Source organism: Nematostella vectensis, chromosome 5, assembly GCF_932526225.1.
Source record: "Nematostella vectensis chromosome 5, jaNemVect1.1, whole genome shotgun sequence".
Lineage (NCBI taxonomy): Eukaryota > Metazoa > Cnidaria > Anthozoa > Actiniaria > Edwardsiidae > Nematostella > Nematostella vectensis.
The window spans coordinates 6,237,871-6,251,860 of record NC_064038.1 but is presented as its reverse complement, the minus strand read 5'-3'; the positions used below and the strand labels follow the sequence as shown (position 1 = coordinate 6,251,860).

The following is a 13,990-nucleotide window of genomic DNA, read 5'->3' as shown; positions in this document are numbered from 1 at the left end:
TACCAGTGATAAGTAATACGGTATATTTCTAATGATATTTAATTTTGGGTGCAGTTTGGAATTAGGATTAATTATATAAGGTAAATTTACATTGTGATTCTCACTCTATATTGTCTTTGCGGGAAAAAAAAATTCTCATTCTCGCTCAATCCTATTGGGAGGTATCCCAAGAAAAAAACAATTGTCATTACCAGTGTCAATAAAAAAACATGTCTGAATTAGTGTATGAACAGGTACGCAAACAATGCCTAACGGTTTCCTGTTCATGGGAATCAGATGCCTGACTTCTGCTTTTGGTCCTCTCAAGTCTGAGCTGGATAAGTGTTTAGAGTGCAGTATTTCATATTCCTCTATCATAGCTACATAACCATGCTCAGTACACTGGCAAACCACCTCGCAGGTAGAGCTTCGGCAGGGCTTTTTGTACTTGACAAAATAGAGGACGGACCCATAAGCCATCTCATCATCATCAGGCTTTGTAAACTGTACAACAGTCGAATTTCGTTTTGTTACTCGGGTGTATCCTGCACTGTGGATAATGTTATCGCCACGTTTTAATCGGTAAAAACATTTGTACATTATGTCGAATATTGCCACATTTCCAGCAATTATTTGTAGTTGTTCAACTTCCTGGAGAGCGCTGATGATATAAGGTTTAAGAGATCCCAGTACCTGAAGCTTTAGATTCTCATCAATTTCCTCGCTCACATGCCCAACCCTTCGTTTTTGAGTTAATGACTGACAAAAGTGTTTTACGTTTAAATCCGTCACATTTTCAATCATTTCTGGTAAATGTTGTAAAATGGAAACAGCTCTAACAATTTGGCCCTCAACATTTTGTGAACCATGAAAGAGGCTTCTTAAGTCTCCATTTAAGTCCTCGTAGAAAAAACAAGAATTACTGAAAAGAGGGCCGTTGAATCTAACAGAATCAGCAAGATGTAAAAGCTGATGAAGATTAAAAGTCATAAATCTGTCATCGTAGAGTCCTTGAGCTCGAAGACAAAAATGTTCCAATAGCTGATTAGCCTTGTTTATCTCCATTGGAGAAATTGACTCTTTAAGCAACATATAAACACCACACACAAAAAGCATTAAGTGCTGATAGTGTTCATTTGGCAAAATACCCTGCATTACAGGCAAGGAATAATAAAGTAGCCAGGTTCGTAACTCAGACGCTTTGTAATGCGACCGTTCCTCAACACTTCTTGGTATCCTGCTGACGTAGTTTGGCGGTTTTATCCTCTCACGCCGTTCGTCACATGCTTTGACGCTATTTCCACAATACCAAGAACATTTCTTGTGTTTCTTGTCGAACCAGTAGCACAGTAATTGTTTCATTACTCCTAACAAAACAGCGTGCATATAATCAATTGCCATTCCTTTGACAATATTAAAACCTGGAAATCCAAATGCCATGCTTATACCTTTCACGCCATCTACAGTAGTAGCTTTACTCGGAGACTGCGCAGCGCTCTTTGCATCTCTCAAAAACTCGCTGTGTGTTCTTAATGGAGATAATTTTTTCCGGTCTGGCATTTTAACGTAAGGGAAAATGCGACAGTTGCCTTTTTTCTCTGTCCTTACGTTTTGCCCTTTTGCCTTGCAATATGGGCAACCACATTCACCATTAAATTGCTTCATACACATGAAGAGGCATTTTGCAGGAGCATCCATTGTAGTGCTTATTACAATAGCTCGCCAAGTTATATCAGAACCATTTAGATTTAAGGTAAATCCGTCATTATAAAGTGTTTGAAACATGTCCTTAAAAGGATGCAGAAAAACTGAAAAGAGAGGTTTCGTGTTCCCGAACCAAAGGCCTGCAAAAAGGCGATACTTTCTTGAATACCTCATACGCGGAGGCAAATCACATATAACCATGTAAACCGGCCATATAGCATAGCTGGAGCTTTTAAACAATGCCACACCGTCCGTGTTTAGCTGAATAGCAAAATTGTTTGGATTTCTCAAAAAACCATGTTCTTTAAAAAATAATTGATAATTTTCGCCGTCAATTATATCCTCGATGTTTTCTGGGCAGTTCCGCCTTCTTTTGTCTTCCTCGTGGTTGAATCGGTAGGACGTAAGAGCTTCTACAAACGAACTGTCTTTAAGCATGCATGACAGCTGTGTGATAATTGGAAATACTATAAACGTATCCCATGTCTTACTTTTTCCAGGGGCGAAGCTCTTTTTGCAGTGCACGCAATTTTGCGTTGCGATTGGCTTAGTTTTTCCCAAGTATCGATTGCACCTTGTACAAAAATAGTGCCACTCTATGGGGGCACTCATGGAGCCTAGGTGATTCCAGAGTGTGTGAAGTGTTTTCATGCATCTATTAGGTACCGGGCAATGAAGGGAGATAAGTATTAACAGATGGGAAATCGCGGAAGCAGTAAGGCTCTCTGCCATCGCAAATGTCATTATAGCTGCTAGATGCATGGTCACTGTTAGCAAACTACCAGAATAAATTGGCGGATCCTGCTCTTGTGCAGTCATCAGGTCTAAATCTGCCCCGTCACTTTCAATTGAAGAGTCATCCAGCTCAATAAAGTCTTCTTGTTCTTCGTTCTCGTCTTTACTTCCATGTTCATTGTTAATTTCAGTTTCCGAGTCAAAAACGACGTCTGCAAGTTTCTCCCAGTCTTCGTTATCCAAATATTCATATATCTCCGCTCGGTTTTCAAAATTTCTGCTAGTGTGAACAGTGTCGGAATTACAAGTGGTCTCGCATGCAGTACAATCAGCTACAAAATTATCTTCGCTTTCGGATAGGACGTCATCAGGGTATTCGGCTATTATATCCTCCGTCGTTAAACTAGAAGCTCCCGCGAGAGTATCGTCTATCTTATCTTCTGTTTCTAAATCCAATAAGTTATCATTTTCGTTAGGATGAGAATCTGCAAACTTGCTTCTTGTTCGGGTTGTCCTGGGGATCTTGGATGGCGAAGTAATTGTGTTATAATACTGACAGTACCGTCCTTGCTTTTTTCGATTCTTTCGACCATCCATGTTGTTTTTGCCTGTAACATGAAAGTAATTCCGTCTAGTTTTCAGTTGTTTGTTCAGGCCATTATCTCTGGCCTACGGTATCAATCAATCTTGGCAGTTTCGACCTGATTGGTCAGTTTTGTTTTATTTTGTGATGTTCACGTCTATTTCGAGCACGATCTGGTTAATAACTAGCCTTTGTCGCATCCGTTTTTCCTACTCGAACTTTTAAATAGTCGATCACCCGACCGACATTTTCAACTACAAATGGCATCTCGTTTTCCAGCATTTGCATTGGTTAAATGGATAGGCGATCCAGAGCCCGAGTGTTGGAAGGTGATATATACGAAAAATATATGTACCGAGGATATACCGGAGGGAGTAATCGAGGGTTCAACCTACAATGCTGTGTGGGATCCCAAGCAAGAAATGGCCCGCGCCAAAGTTTTAAAACTTCATGGTAAGTCTCTTAATAATAACTTCCCATTATACATGTTGCATTAAAATTGCCTGGACGTATTAATGATTTGCAATCGAACATATCTAACCCTCAACGAACGCGATAAATGACAGTTAAACTTGAAATTCTGGTCTGCCCGAAGAACTCGGCGCTGATCACCCGAGTGTGAATTTGGAATATAAGAGTTAACCACCATACAATTCGGATTTTACAGACATTGGCCTCGGTTTTATGCTTGTTTGCCCCTTATAATTATTTTCAGAATCACCTAAAAAAATCACCATGTGGCGCTTAGCTGTTATCACTAAATTCCACAGTTGCGACAGAGGCGAGACTTGGCGCTCCTTGATTGATTTTAATCGAGTAGTATAATATAGTTGTATGAAATACTGTATTTTATTGCTTGAGACGATTAGATTGGCATGAGTTGTACTCCTTGGTTAAAAGTTAATAAAAACAAGAACACATTGCTGTTATACTTTCAGATAACAAAGCCTTTTTAAATGCTGTTTTTGCACTTACAGATAGTAAAGCTTTCTTGAATAGTATAAGGAAGCACGAGTACATAGACCCGTTTGAAGAACAACGGAAGGCGACTTTAGATGGTGGGAAGCGACGCCCAAAACCAAAAACTTTGGGAGGCGATTTTGTTGCTGAAGATATTGGTATTTGACTTATCTTTGTTTACTCATGTTTGCGTTTATGTAATGAGTCGTGGCGTTTAATATAAATATTTTCAGTGATTTTATCGGTTTCACAGAAATAGATGTGGCCCGAGAAACGGCAACAACCCGAGAAACGGCAACAACCGGAGGTGGGTAAACAAAAGCTTTAATGTTGCGTGAGTTTTTTTTTTTTTTTTTTGTAGTCTTTTGTAGTCCTGAGAGACTTTTATATTTACCGTCATGAAAAGCACTTTATGAATAATGCTTTTAATCAAAGGTAATTAAGTACTGTTTGCATTTCGTAACATGGAGTTCCCCAGGTAGAATCTGTTTCCGGCACTGTCAATGATAAGAACATGATAAGAACAAACATGCCGGAAATGCCTTCAAGGTTGAATCATCTAAAAGAGCGTTTTAGGATGTCAAACATATATCAAATAAAAGGATATGGTTCTCTTTTTGATCGGTCTGTTATTAGGAATCAAAAAGTAGTTCCGTTGTATTTTGTTCCGTCTGCAGAGGCCAATTACATACGCCTCTCTTTAGCCGCTCCAAATTGTTGCCGTGAAATATATTAAAAGCTATTCTACATTCGCGGTTTGATTGATAATAGTCTAGGTGACAAGCAGACAAGAGATGGACCGAATAATATTGGTTTATCGAGATTTTGCAAAGTATCGGCTCATTATAAAAGCGGCGTAAATAACCTTTATGACTTAAAATTCTAATCTATTAATCTTGAATCTATAGCTGAGGGACTAAAATCCGAATCATTTGACTGCTCAGTCTCTCTTTTGTCAAAACGTCCATAAAACAAGAATTATGACGTCCGTGCTGCCCGCGCTCTATTCACTGGCCCAGTATAAGGGTCAAGTCGATGGGGCTCTGATTTCCCCGCACCACAAGGCCAGGGACCAAGGGGCTACCACGGCGGGAGCATTTTCCAGCACAAGTTAGATGATTTTTGCTTGAATCATGTCCACCCGAATACTTTTAAGCCTTTTGAAATAAAAAAAGCGATGAGATGTGGTAATTACGAACTTTAATCACGATGAAGTTCACAAACTCAATTCGAAACACACAAAAAAAGCTAGTTTCGCAATGAATGTTTAGTTCGGAGCGAACTTCGGGATATTCTTGGGAAAAGTATGAAAACAACTGAAATGAAACAATTTCCTCCGGGCCTTAAACAATGGGTCATAAAGTGTTATTTATTACCTTTATTTTAATTTATGGTTATAGGCAAGAATGTCAATGAGGAAGAGAAGAAAAAAACTAAAAAAAGGACCAGTGACAAAGCTTCTTCGGGTACGTCACTACTTGCATAATATGACAATAATAGTATAGTAAAAAAATAGAGTACTTGGGAAAATTTAAGCGGCAGAACCACTGAAGTACATGATTGGTGAAATTCATAATAACAATAAATCCTCAACAGATAGTAATGCTCCAGTTAAGAAGAAAAAGTCATCAAAAAAATCATCAAAAAACACCCCCCCTGCGACAACTGTGACCGGAACTGTGGAAAGTTGCGACCAAATTGCTGAGACACTTGAGGTTAGATTTTCAAACATTTTCAAAGAAATGGAGCTTGTGAATGTGAGAAATATACTCTATACCACCCCTCCTTCCCTCATAACTATCTTCAAACACCCAAGAAAAACAGGTCAATCGAAAGAACTGTCATGCTCGAGAGGATCTGTACAGGACCCGAAATGATCCCAGGACCCGAAACGATCCCAGGACCCGAAACGATCCCAGGACCCGAAACGATCCCCAAAAGTACCCCAACTGATCCCGGGACCCGAAACAATCCCCAAGAGTCCCCGAAATGAACCCCAAGGAATTACAGTAATGGACAACTAAAGGAATGTGTAAGGATTGGCTTTCAGTTTTAAAAACATATGAAACATTTAGCTTTGTTTGTGTTATTAAAAGGAAATTTACATTAACTAAAACTATAGTATTAAGATTTTTATATACGACTGCGGGGGAAATACAGTGGTTGAGTCAGAAATTGGGGTCAACTAACAATTCCTGTGATAGTAATTTGAGGAGCCCGGCGTGGATAAATCATTTTTACATAACAAGCCATAAAAGAAAGTCTTAACAGATGGGACATGCTGCTTTACATAGGAAGCGAAATGTTTTAAAGTTATTTTTTGACATGTTTGTTTTCGGTGAATGAAAGACCTATCATATCATGAGATCATGCCGGGGTGTACGCACGACTACATGAGGAAATTCAAAACTCACATAATATTGCTTTCACATCCTCTTAATATTTTGCATCGGTAGTAGAAGGGTTGTTCGAGTGTATTACTCAGTGTACTTTTGTCATTCCATCTTCTCTGCCAAACCGGCTGCCTAAAATGTGTCGGTAAATATTCGCTCGTAAGAACAAGGATTTCGTGGTGAAATACATGTTTGGTTGTCAGATGAATATTAATTTTTAGGGGTGATGTTTACCGGAAATGAGATTTATAGTGTCGGAGTCATGTGTCGGAACCGCAAAATGTTAAGAGTGTGATGGAAGGTCAAAAGTTTGGTTGATCTGAGCAAGGCTGTGCTATGTTTATGCTATATTCCTTTCAGTAGCAATTTAAAGTTGTGTATTTGTTTTGGACTCTGTTTATGGGTTTAACGCCGGGCAATGTAATAAATAGAAGTATTGTGTTGGAATTTAATATTTTTAAGTCACGTTGTTTAGAAATCGAGTCGCTGTTAACCCTTTATTATGATTCAAGAATTGCAAGTATTTCTTCTGCTTTCCCTCTGTCCATTACCGTAATTCCTTGGGGTTGATTTCGGGGACTCCTCGGTATCGTTTCGGGTCCGAGGATCAGTTGGGGTACTTTTGGGGATCATTTCGGGTCCTGGGATCGTTTCGGGTCCTGGGATCATTTCAGGTCCTGTACAGATCCCGTTCCTCGAGCACGACCAGTAAAGAATTGCGAGAAAGTACACTGAACTTTGCGAGCAAGAATTCTCAGCACTGAGAATCGAGATATCCTCAAATTTATGAAATCATAGAAAATCATAATAGACAATGTTTGTTTATGTACATATAGGACATCTCGATTGTTGCTATCAACGAGAGATCAACACAAAGAGCGGGTAAGGAATACTCCAATTTGTATTCTCAAGTCTATGATCATTCATGATGATTAGCTATTTACGTTTCATCCGTTTATCACAGGGTGCGAGCTGAATCAGTCAGAACAAATAGTCCAGGTTGGTACGCAATTTGAATGAGAAGTTCAGGATCTTAATTCTATACCTCTATAAAATTTTTTCAACCGCATTTCTATTTTCAAAGAAGTCGGCCTCCCGCGATTTATCAACATCGTCACTCAAGGTTTGTCAATTTCAATTAAACGGTTCTGAAACGCATAAAAATACACTAGTATAGATCCCCAAGTTTGAAGTCTCTCTTTAATTAACCAACAGGGAGTCACAAGAGACAAGCCAGCACATACGCAGCGTAAGTATTTTTGTCATTATTTCACTTTTCTATTTCATATTTATATCAAAAATTATTATCCCCATTTTCAGGGTAGAATTGCTGTAAAAAGAACAGTTCAGTATAGACTCCAAAATCAGATGTCTTTTATTCAGGTTCTACTTGAGGGTTTCCGCTCTATTAATTTTTTTTTTCTATTTCAGATGCGCAGAAAGAACCAAAAAAAAGGCCACTTTGCCCAAATCCTATGTGTGTTTCCACGAGAGATGAGCTTAGTGAGCTGAAGGAAAAATATGGGGCTTTGGAAGCGCGATTCAGGAGACTGAGCAGATCAGATGGTATCCAAGGTAAATATTTTCAATTTAATGGGTCAAAACGGGCGCCATTTCGTATTTTGTTGGGCTTTTTCACAGATAGCCTTTGAAATATCTTTCAAGACATAGCGTAAGTTATATTTTTAATTTTGATATTTTGTTCTCCGACAAAAAGGGAGCTTATATGCAAAATATTGAGCTAAAAAATAGTTATCTTGCATCTTTCCTCTCTGTCCTTTTAGTTGAAAAATTATTTTTTACGTTTACGTCATCCTCTTCTAGATTGTTTTCTGATGATATAGAGATCATTTTCCACGTTTACGCCATCCTCTTCTAGTTTGTTTTCTGATGATATAGAGATCATTTTATAATTGTCATTGATTTTAGGAAATGAGCTTCGAGTACCAAATGTACAAGTAAATGATGGGCGGGTAGGCGTGATGAGTGAGGCAGAAGCGGCAACGAGAAAGGTAATAATAAGGATGGATACAGGAATTTGAGAACAGTGCAGGGTTTATTAGTCAGCCTTGAACATAAGTCTTTAGTTTAAAAAAGTTTAAATAAAAATGAGTGTGAGGTGTAATCCAACCTTACGGGCATCAGGTCACAGATAGATTTTCTTGGGCGACTTGAAATACTTAGCTGCCATTCAAACGAAGTCAGTGGCTATGAGTGGTCCTCGCTTGTTAATTCGGGAAGTCCCGATTCGCAACAGCCGGGACTTTCCAGCGCTTGACAATGATAATTTACTAATCAGATCACTCAGTAGCCGCCGACTTTGTTCAAATGACAACTAACTATTTCCAATTGCCCGTGAAAGCAAGAGCTTGTCCTATCGCGAGTACTTGATACGATATTTAAAAAAATAACTCAAGTATTATTGACGTCGTTTTATGAACTATATGTTATTTTGGGTACTGAACGTTTTTTTTTTCTTTCATTATTTGCAGTTAGTTGAATTAGTTGCGGGCAGTGGTGTCTTCCTTTCGAGGACAGCACTTGCATTGTGCAAAACCGCACACACCAAGTCCTCGCTGGCTACACGCCTTTTAAAGGCGTTTTTTTCAGAAGAAGAAAGGCGCGAGGGAAAAATCTCTGAGCAGGGGGAGGTGGGAAATTTGCTTAACCAGCAAATTATAACCACTATTAAAGGTGAGAAAAGCTAAGTTTTGATTTTCCCACATTAAATTGTTTTCGCATCAGGTGAAGTTATGGTACCGCGAATATTTGGTATATTGAATAACTCAATTAATGACGATAATAACAAACGTAATGCGAAGTGATTTTTTGTTACATTAATAGCATATGCGTCGAGGCAGAACCTCCCAGACGGGTGTAAAAAAGGCATCACAAGTGCCATGAACCTAAGTATAAAAAACTTGAGGAGAGCAGCACGGAAGTCAGCTTGTGAAGATGATCTGCCAAGTCTGCCTAGTCTTCCTGATGATGATGATGATGACTACGATGCAGATGAGTCTTTGCTTGATTGAAAACTTTGGCATAGTTTTTACCATTTTTTTAAATTTATATTTGATAATAAACAATTCGAACTAGTAATCAAAAAAGTCATTTTTTGTGAATCGAGATTATGTGCCGATCTAGGAATCAATTAAACATTTCCAGTGATTTCCAGGTTAGTAACTTTACCTTTGCAGCTTAGCAGTTCCAGGTAATCTTATTGATCTTTAAGCAACAATTTAGTTTTACTTTGCGCATAAAGTGTGTTATACAACGTTCTTTGGGTTTAAATTTTGCGTGTGACATGTAGAGGCATAGATACCATGTTGCAGGGGCGTTTTATTGATATGCTTACAAACAAGGAAAGACTAGCTGCTTGGCTCAGTCGCTTATATCAAGTTATCCCTTTAGCTATGGGACACATTTAGATAATGTATTGTACGTAAAATTGGCACGATGCCATTTTAAGGTAGCCTTGAGCTATGTTTGTGGCATGTCCAAGGTACATTTTAGGTATGTAATGGGTATGTAAATTTCCATTTAACGGTATTATTTGTGAAGGTACATTTTGGGTATGTAATGGCTATGTAAATTCTATACCATGCCTTCTTCAGGTAGCCTTGAGCTATGTTTGTGGCATGTACAAGGTATATTTTAGGTATGTAATGGGTATAATAATTTCCATTTAACGGTAGCATTTGTGGTATGTTCAAGGTACATTTTGGGTATGTAATGGCTATGTAAATTCTATACCATGCCCTTTTAAGGTAGCCTTGAGCTATGTACCCATAAGGTACATTTTAGGTATGTAATGGGTATGTAAATTTCCATTTAACAGTAGCATTTTGGTATGTAATCGGTATGTTTTTAGCAAGTTTTTGATATGTAAATGGTTCCCACTATATATATTTTACTTGCCATCTACATACCTAATACTTACCATTTACATAACTATAAATCTTCAAATCAAGGTCGCTTTTGGTTATGTAAAATGTATATTTTACAATGTCCAATTTTGATAGGTATTACATGCCAATTACATACCACCTAAATTGGTATGTAACAGGTATGTTTTCAGCAAATATTTGGTATGTAAATGATATCTCATTACATACCGTCTACACACAATTTACATACCTAACACTTACCTTTTACATAACTCCAAGGTCTTCAATATCAAGGTCGCTTTTGGTTATGTAAAAGGTATATTTTACTATGTCCAATTTTCATATGTATTACATACCCATTACATGCCTTCCAAGTTGGTATGTAGAGGGTATGTTTTTAGGAAGTATATGGTAGGTAAATGGTATCAAACAACATACCTTTTACATCCCCTTTACATACTCAAATTTCTGCATGGGTATCTAAAGGTGCCATGCATTGCTGTCTCCCCATTTGCAGTCACAAGGTAAGGGATATTTTAGGGTGATCATCCTCCAATTATCTGATTTTTGGTTTAAATTTACTTAAGACCATTATCAGCCTTCTCAAAAAGATTTTTAGGAGCAGGCTATTGTGAGTTTAAGGTAGTTTGGTTGATGAAGACACCCACTAACAAGACAGAAATGATATATTTTCCATCTGATTAATGGTGGTGATGTTGGCTTGTTTTGATAAGGCTGAATAATGTTGGTGCTGTTGGTTGGTTTTGATAAGGCTGATAAATGGTGGTGCTGTTGGTTGGTTTTGAGAAGGCTGATTAATGGTGGTGCTGTTGGTTGGTTTTGAGAAGGCTGATTAATGATGGTGCTGCTGGTTGGTTTTGAGAAGGCTGATTAATGGTGGGGCTGCTGGTTGGTTTTGAGAAGGCTGACTAATGGTGGTATGTTGGTTGGTTTTGAGGAGGCTGATTAATGGTGGGGCTGCTGGTTGGTTTTGAGAAGGCTGATTAATGGTGGTGATGCTGGTTGGTTTTGAGAAGGCTGATTAATGGTGGTGCTGCTGATTGGTTTTGATAAGGGTGATTAATGGTGGTGATGTTGGTTGGTTTTGAGAAGGCTGAATAATGGTGGTGCTGTTGGTTGGTTTTGAGAAGGCTGATTAATGGTGGTGCTGTTGGTTGGTTTTGAGAAGGCTGATTAATGGTGGCACTGCTGGTTGGTTTTGAGAAGGCTGATTAATGGTGGTGCTGTTGGTTGGTTTTGAGAAGGCTGATTAATGGTAGTGATGTTGGTTGGTTTTGAGAAGGCTGATTAATGGTGGTGGTGCTGGTTGGTTTTGAGAAGGCTGACTAATGGTGGTATGTTGGTTGGTTTTGAGAAGGCTGATTAATGGTGGGGCTGCTGGTTGGTTTTGAGAAGGCTGATTAATGGTGGTGATGCTGGTTGGTTTTGAGAAGGCTGATTAATGGTGGCGCTGCTGGTTGGTTTTGAGAAGGCTGATAAATGGTGGTGCTGTTGGTTGGTTTTGATAAGGGTGCGATTAATGATGGTGCTGTTGGTTGGTTTTGAGAAGGCTGATAAATGGTGGTGCTGTTGGCCGGTTTTGAGAAGGCTGATAAATGGTGGTGATGTTGGTTGGTTTTGAGAAGACTGATTAATGGTGGTGCTGTTGGCCGGTTTTGAGAAGGCTGATTAATGGTGGTGCTGTTGGTTGGTTTTTAGGAGGCTGATTAATGGTGGTGCTGTTGGCCGGTTTTGAGAAGGCTGATAAATGGTGGTGCTGTTGGTTGGTTTTGAGAAGGCTGATTAATGGTGGTGCTGTTGGCCGGTTTTGAGAAGGCTGATAAATGGTGGTGCTGTTGGCCGGTTTTGAGAAGGCTGATTAATGGTGGTGCTGTTGGTTGGTTTTGAGAAGGCTGATTAATGATGGTGCTGTTGGTTGGTTTTGAGAAGGCTGATAAATGGTGGTGCTGTTGGTTGGTTTTGAGAAGGCTGATTAATGGTGGTGCTGTTGGTTGGTTTTGAGAAGGCTGATTAATGGTGGTGCTGTTGGCCGGTTTTGAGAAGGCTGATAAATGGTGGTGCTGCTGGTTGGTTTTGATAAGGGTGATTAATGGTGGTGCTGCTGGTTGGTTTTGATAAGGGTGATTAATGATGGTGCTGCTGGTTGGTTTTGAGAAGGCTGATTAATGGTGGTGCTGTTGGTTGGTTTTGAGAAGGCTGATTAATGGTGGTGCTGCTGGTTGGTTTTGAGAAGGCTGAATAATGGTGGTGCTGTTGGTTGGTTTTAAGAAGGCTGATTAATGGTGGTGCTGTTGGTTGGTTTTGAGAAGGCTGATAAATGGTGGTGCTGTTGGTTGGTTTTGAGAAGACTGATAAATGGTGGTGATGTTGGTGATGTTGGTTGGTTTTGAGAAGGCTGATTAATGGTGGTGATGTTGGTTGGTTTTGATAAGGCTGATTAATGGTGGTGATGTTGGTTGGTTTTGAGAAGGCTGATAAATGGTGGTGCTGCTGGTTGGTTTTGAGAAGGCTGATTAATGGTGGTGCTGTTGGCCGGTTTTGAGAAGGCTGATTAATGGTGGTGCTGCTGGTTGGTTTTGAGAAGGCTGATAAATGGTGGGACTGTTGGTTGGTTTTGAGAAGGCTGATAAATGGTGGTGAAGTTGTTTGGTTTTGAGAAGGCTGATTAATGGTGGTGCTGCTGGTTGGTTTTGAGAAGGCTGATTAATGGTGGTGATGTTGGTTGGTTTTGAGAAGGCTGATTAATGGTGGTGCTGCTGGTTGGTTTTGAGAAGGCTGATTAATGGTGGTGCTGTTGGCCGGTTTTGAGAAGGCTGATAAATGGTGGTGCTGTTGGCCGGTTTTGAGAAGGCTGATTAATGGTGGTGCTGTTGGTTGGTTTTGAGAAGGCTGATTAATGGTGGTGCTGTTGGTTGGTTTTGAGAAGGCTGAATAATGGTGGTGCTGTTGGTTGGTTTTGAGAAGGCTGATAAATGGTGGTGCTGTTGGCCGGTTTTGAGAAGGCTGATAAATGGTGGTGCTGTTGGCCGGTTTTGAGAAGGCTGATTAATGGTGGTGCTGCTGGTTGGTTTTGAGAAGGGTGATTAATGATGGTGCTGATGGTTGGTTTTGAGAAGGCTGATTAATGGTGGTGCTGTTGGTTGGTTGTGAGAAGGCTGATTAATGGTGGTGCTGCTGGTTGGTTTTGAGAAGGCTGAATAATGGTGGTGCTGTTGGTTGGTTTTGAGAAGGCTGATAAATGGTGGTGCTGTTGGTTGGTTTTGAGAAGGCTGATAAATGGTGGTGCTGTTGGTTGGTTTTGAGAAGACTGATAAATGGTGGTGATGTTGGTGATGTTGGTTGGTTTTGAGAAGGCTGATTAATGGTGGTGATGTTGGTTGGTTTTCATAAGGCTGATTAATGGTGGTGATGTTGGTTGGTTTTGAGAAGGCTGATTAATGGTGGTGCTGCTGGTTGGTTTTGAGAAGGCTGATAAATGGTGGTGAAGTTGGTTGGTTTTGATAAGGGTGATTAATGGTGGTGCTGTTGACTGGTTTTGAGAAGGGTGATAAATGGTGGTGCTTTTGACTGGATTTGAGAAGGCTGATTAATGATGGTGCTGTTGGCCGGTTTTGATAAGGCTGATTAATGGTGGTGATGTTGGTTGGTTTTGATAAGGCTGAATAGTGGTGGTGATGTTGTTTTGTTTTGATAAGGCTGAATAGTGGTGGTGATGTTGGTTGGTTTTG

At 39.6% G+C, this 13,990-nt stretch overlaps 2 protein-coding genes across 4 annotated transcripts in view; both read left to right on the top strand.

Annotated features, from left to right (window-relative positions):
* LOC116617606 (sterol 3-beta-glucosyltransferase UGT80B1) overlaps nt 1-13,990 on the top strand; it is a 32,843-nt gene that overhangs the window by 3,245 nt on the left and 15,608 nt on the right. The window contains exon 4 of the mRNA XM_048727519.1: nt 10,719-10,765. Within this exon, the coding sequence (XP_048583476.1) occupies nt 10,719-10,765 (47 nt within the window). The remainder of the gene's footprint in view (nt 1-10,718; nt 10,766-13,990) is intronic.
* On the top strand, nt 3,183-9,632 carry LOC125563002. 3 transcript variants are annotated; one of them, XM_048727521.1, is made up of 13 exons: nt 3,183-3,454; nt 3,979-4,119; nt 4,215-4,268; nt 5,362-5,427; nt 5,558-5,676; nt 7,191-7,236; nt 7,319-7,353; nt 7,442-7,477; nt 7,570-7,603; nt 7,786-7,929; nt 8,284-8,366; nt 8,847-9,048; nt 9,199-9,632. In XM_048727521.1, exons 1-13 carry the CDS (start codon nt 3,262-3,264, stop codon nt 9,384-9,386), a joined length of 1,341 nt encoding a protein of 446 aa, XP_048583478.1. In that variant the 5' UTR covers nt 3,183-3,261; the 3' UTR covers nt 9,387-9,632. The 3 variants fall into 3 exon arrangements, with proteins under 3 accessions (XP_048583478.1, XP_048583477.1, XP_048583479.1); XM_048727520.1 differs by having other exon boundaries at nt 3,186-3,454; nt 7,439-7,477; XM_048727522.1 differs by lacking the exons at nt 3,183-3,454; nt 3,979-4,119; nt 4,215-4,268 and adding an exon at nt 4,927-5,071 and having other exon boundaries at nt 7,439-7,477.

What these genes read in the sequence shown, in the direction of transcription:
- LOC125563002 (XM_048727520.1), top strand. Translation starts at nt 3,262, where the DNA reads ATGGCATCTCGTTTTCCAGCATTTGCATTGGTTAAATGGATAGGCGAT. An exon ending in CAAAGTTTTAAAACTTCATG is followed by an intron (nt 3,455 to 3,978) that starts GTAAGTCTCTTA and finishes TTGCACTTACAG; the next exon opens with ATAGTAAAGCTTTCTTGAAT. An exon ending in GAGATCAACACAAAGAGCGG is followed by an intron (nt 7,237 to 7,318) that starts GTAAGGAATACT and finishes CGTTTATCACAG; the next exon opens with GGTGCGAGCTGAATCAGTCA.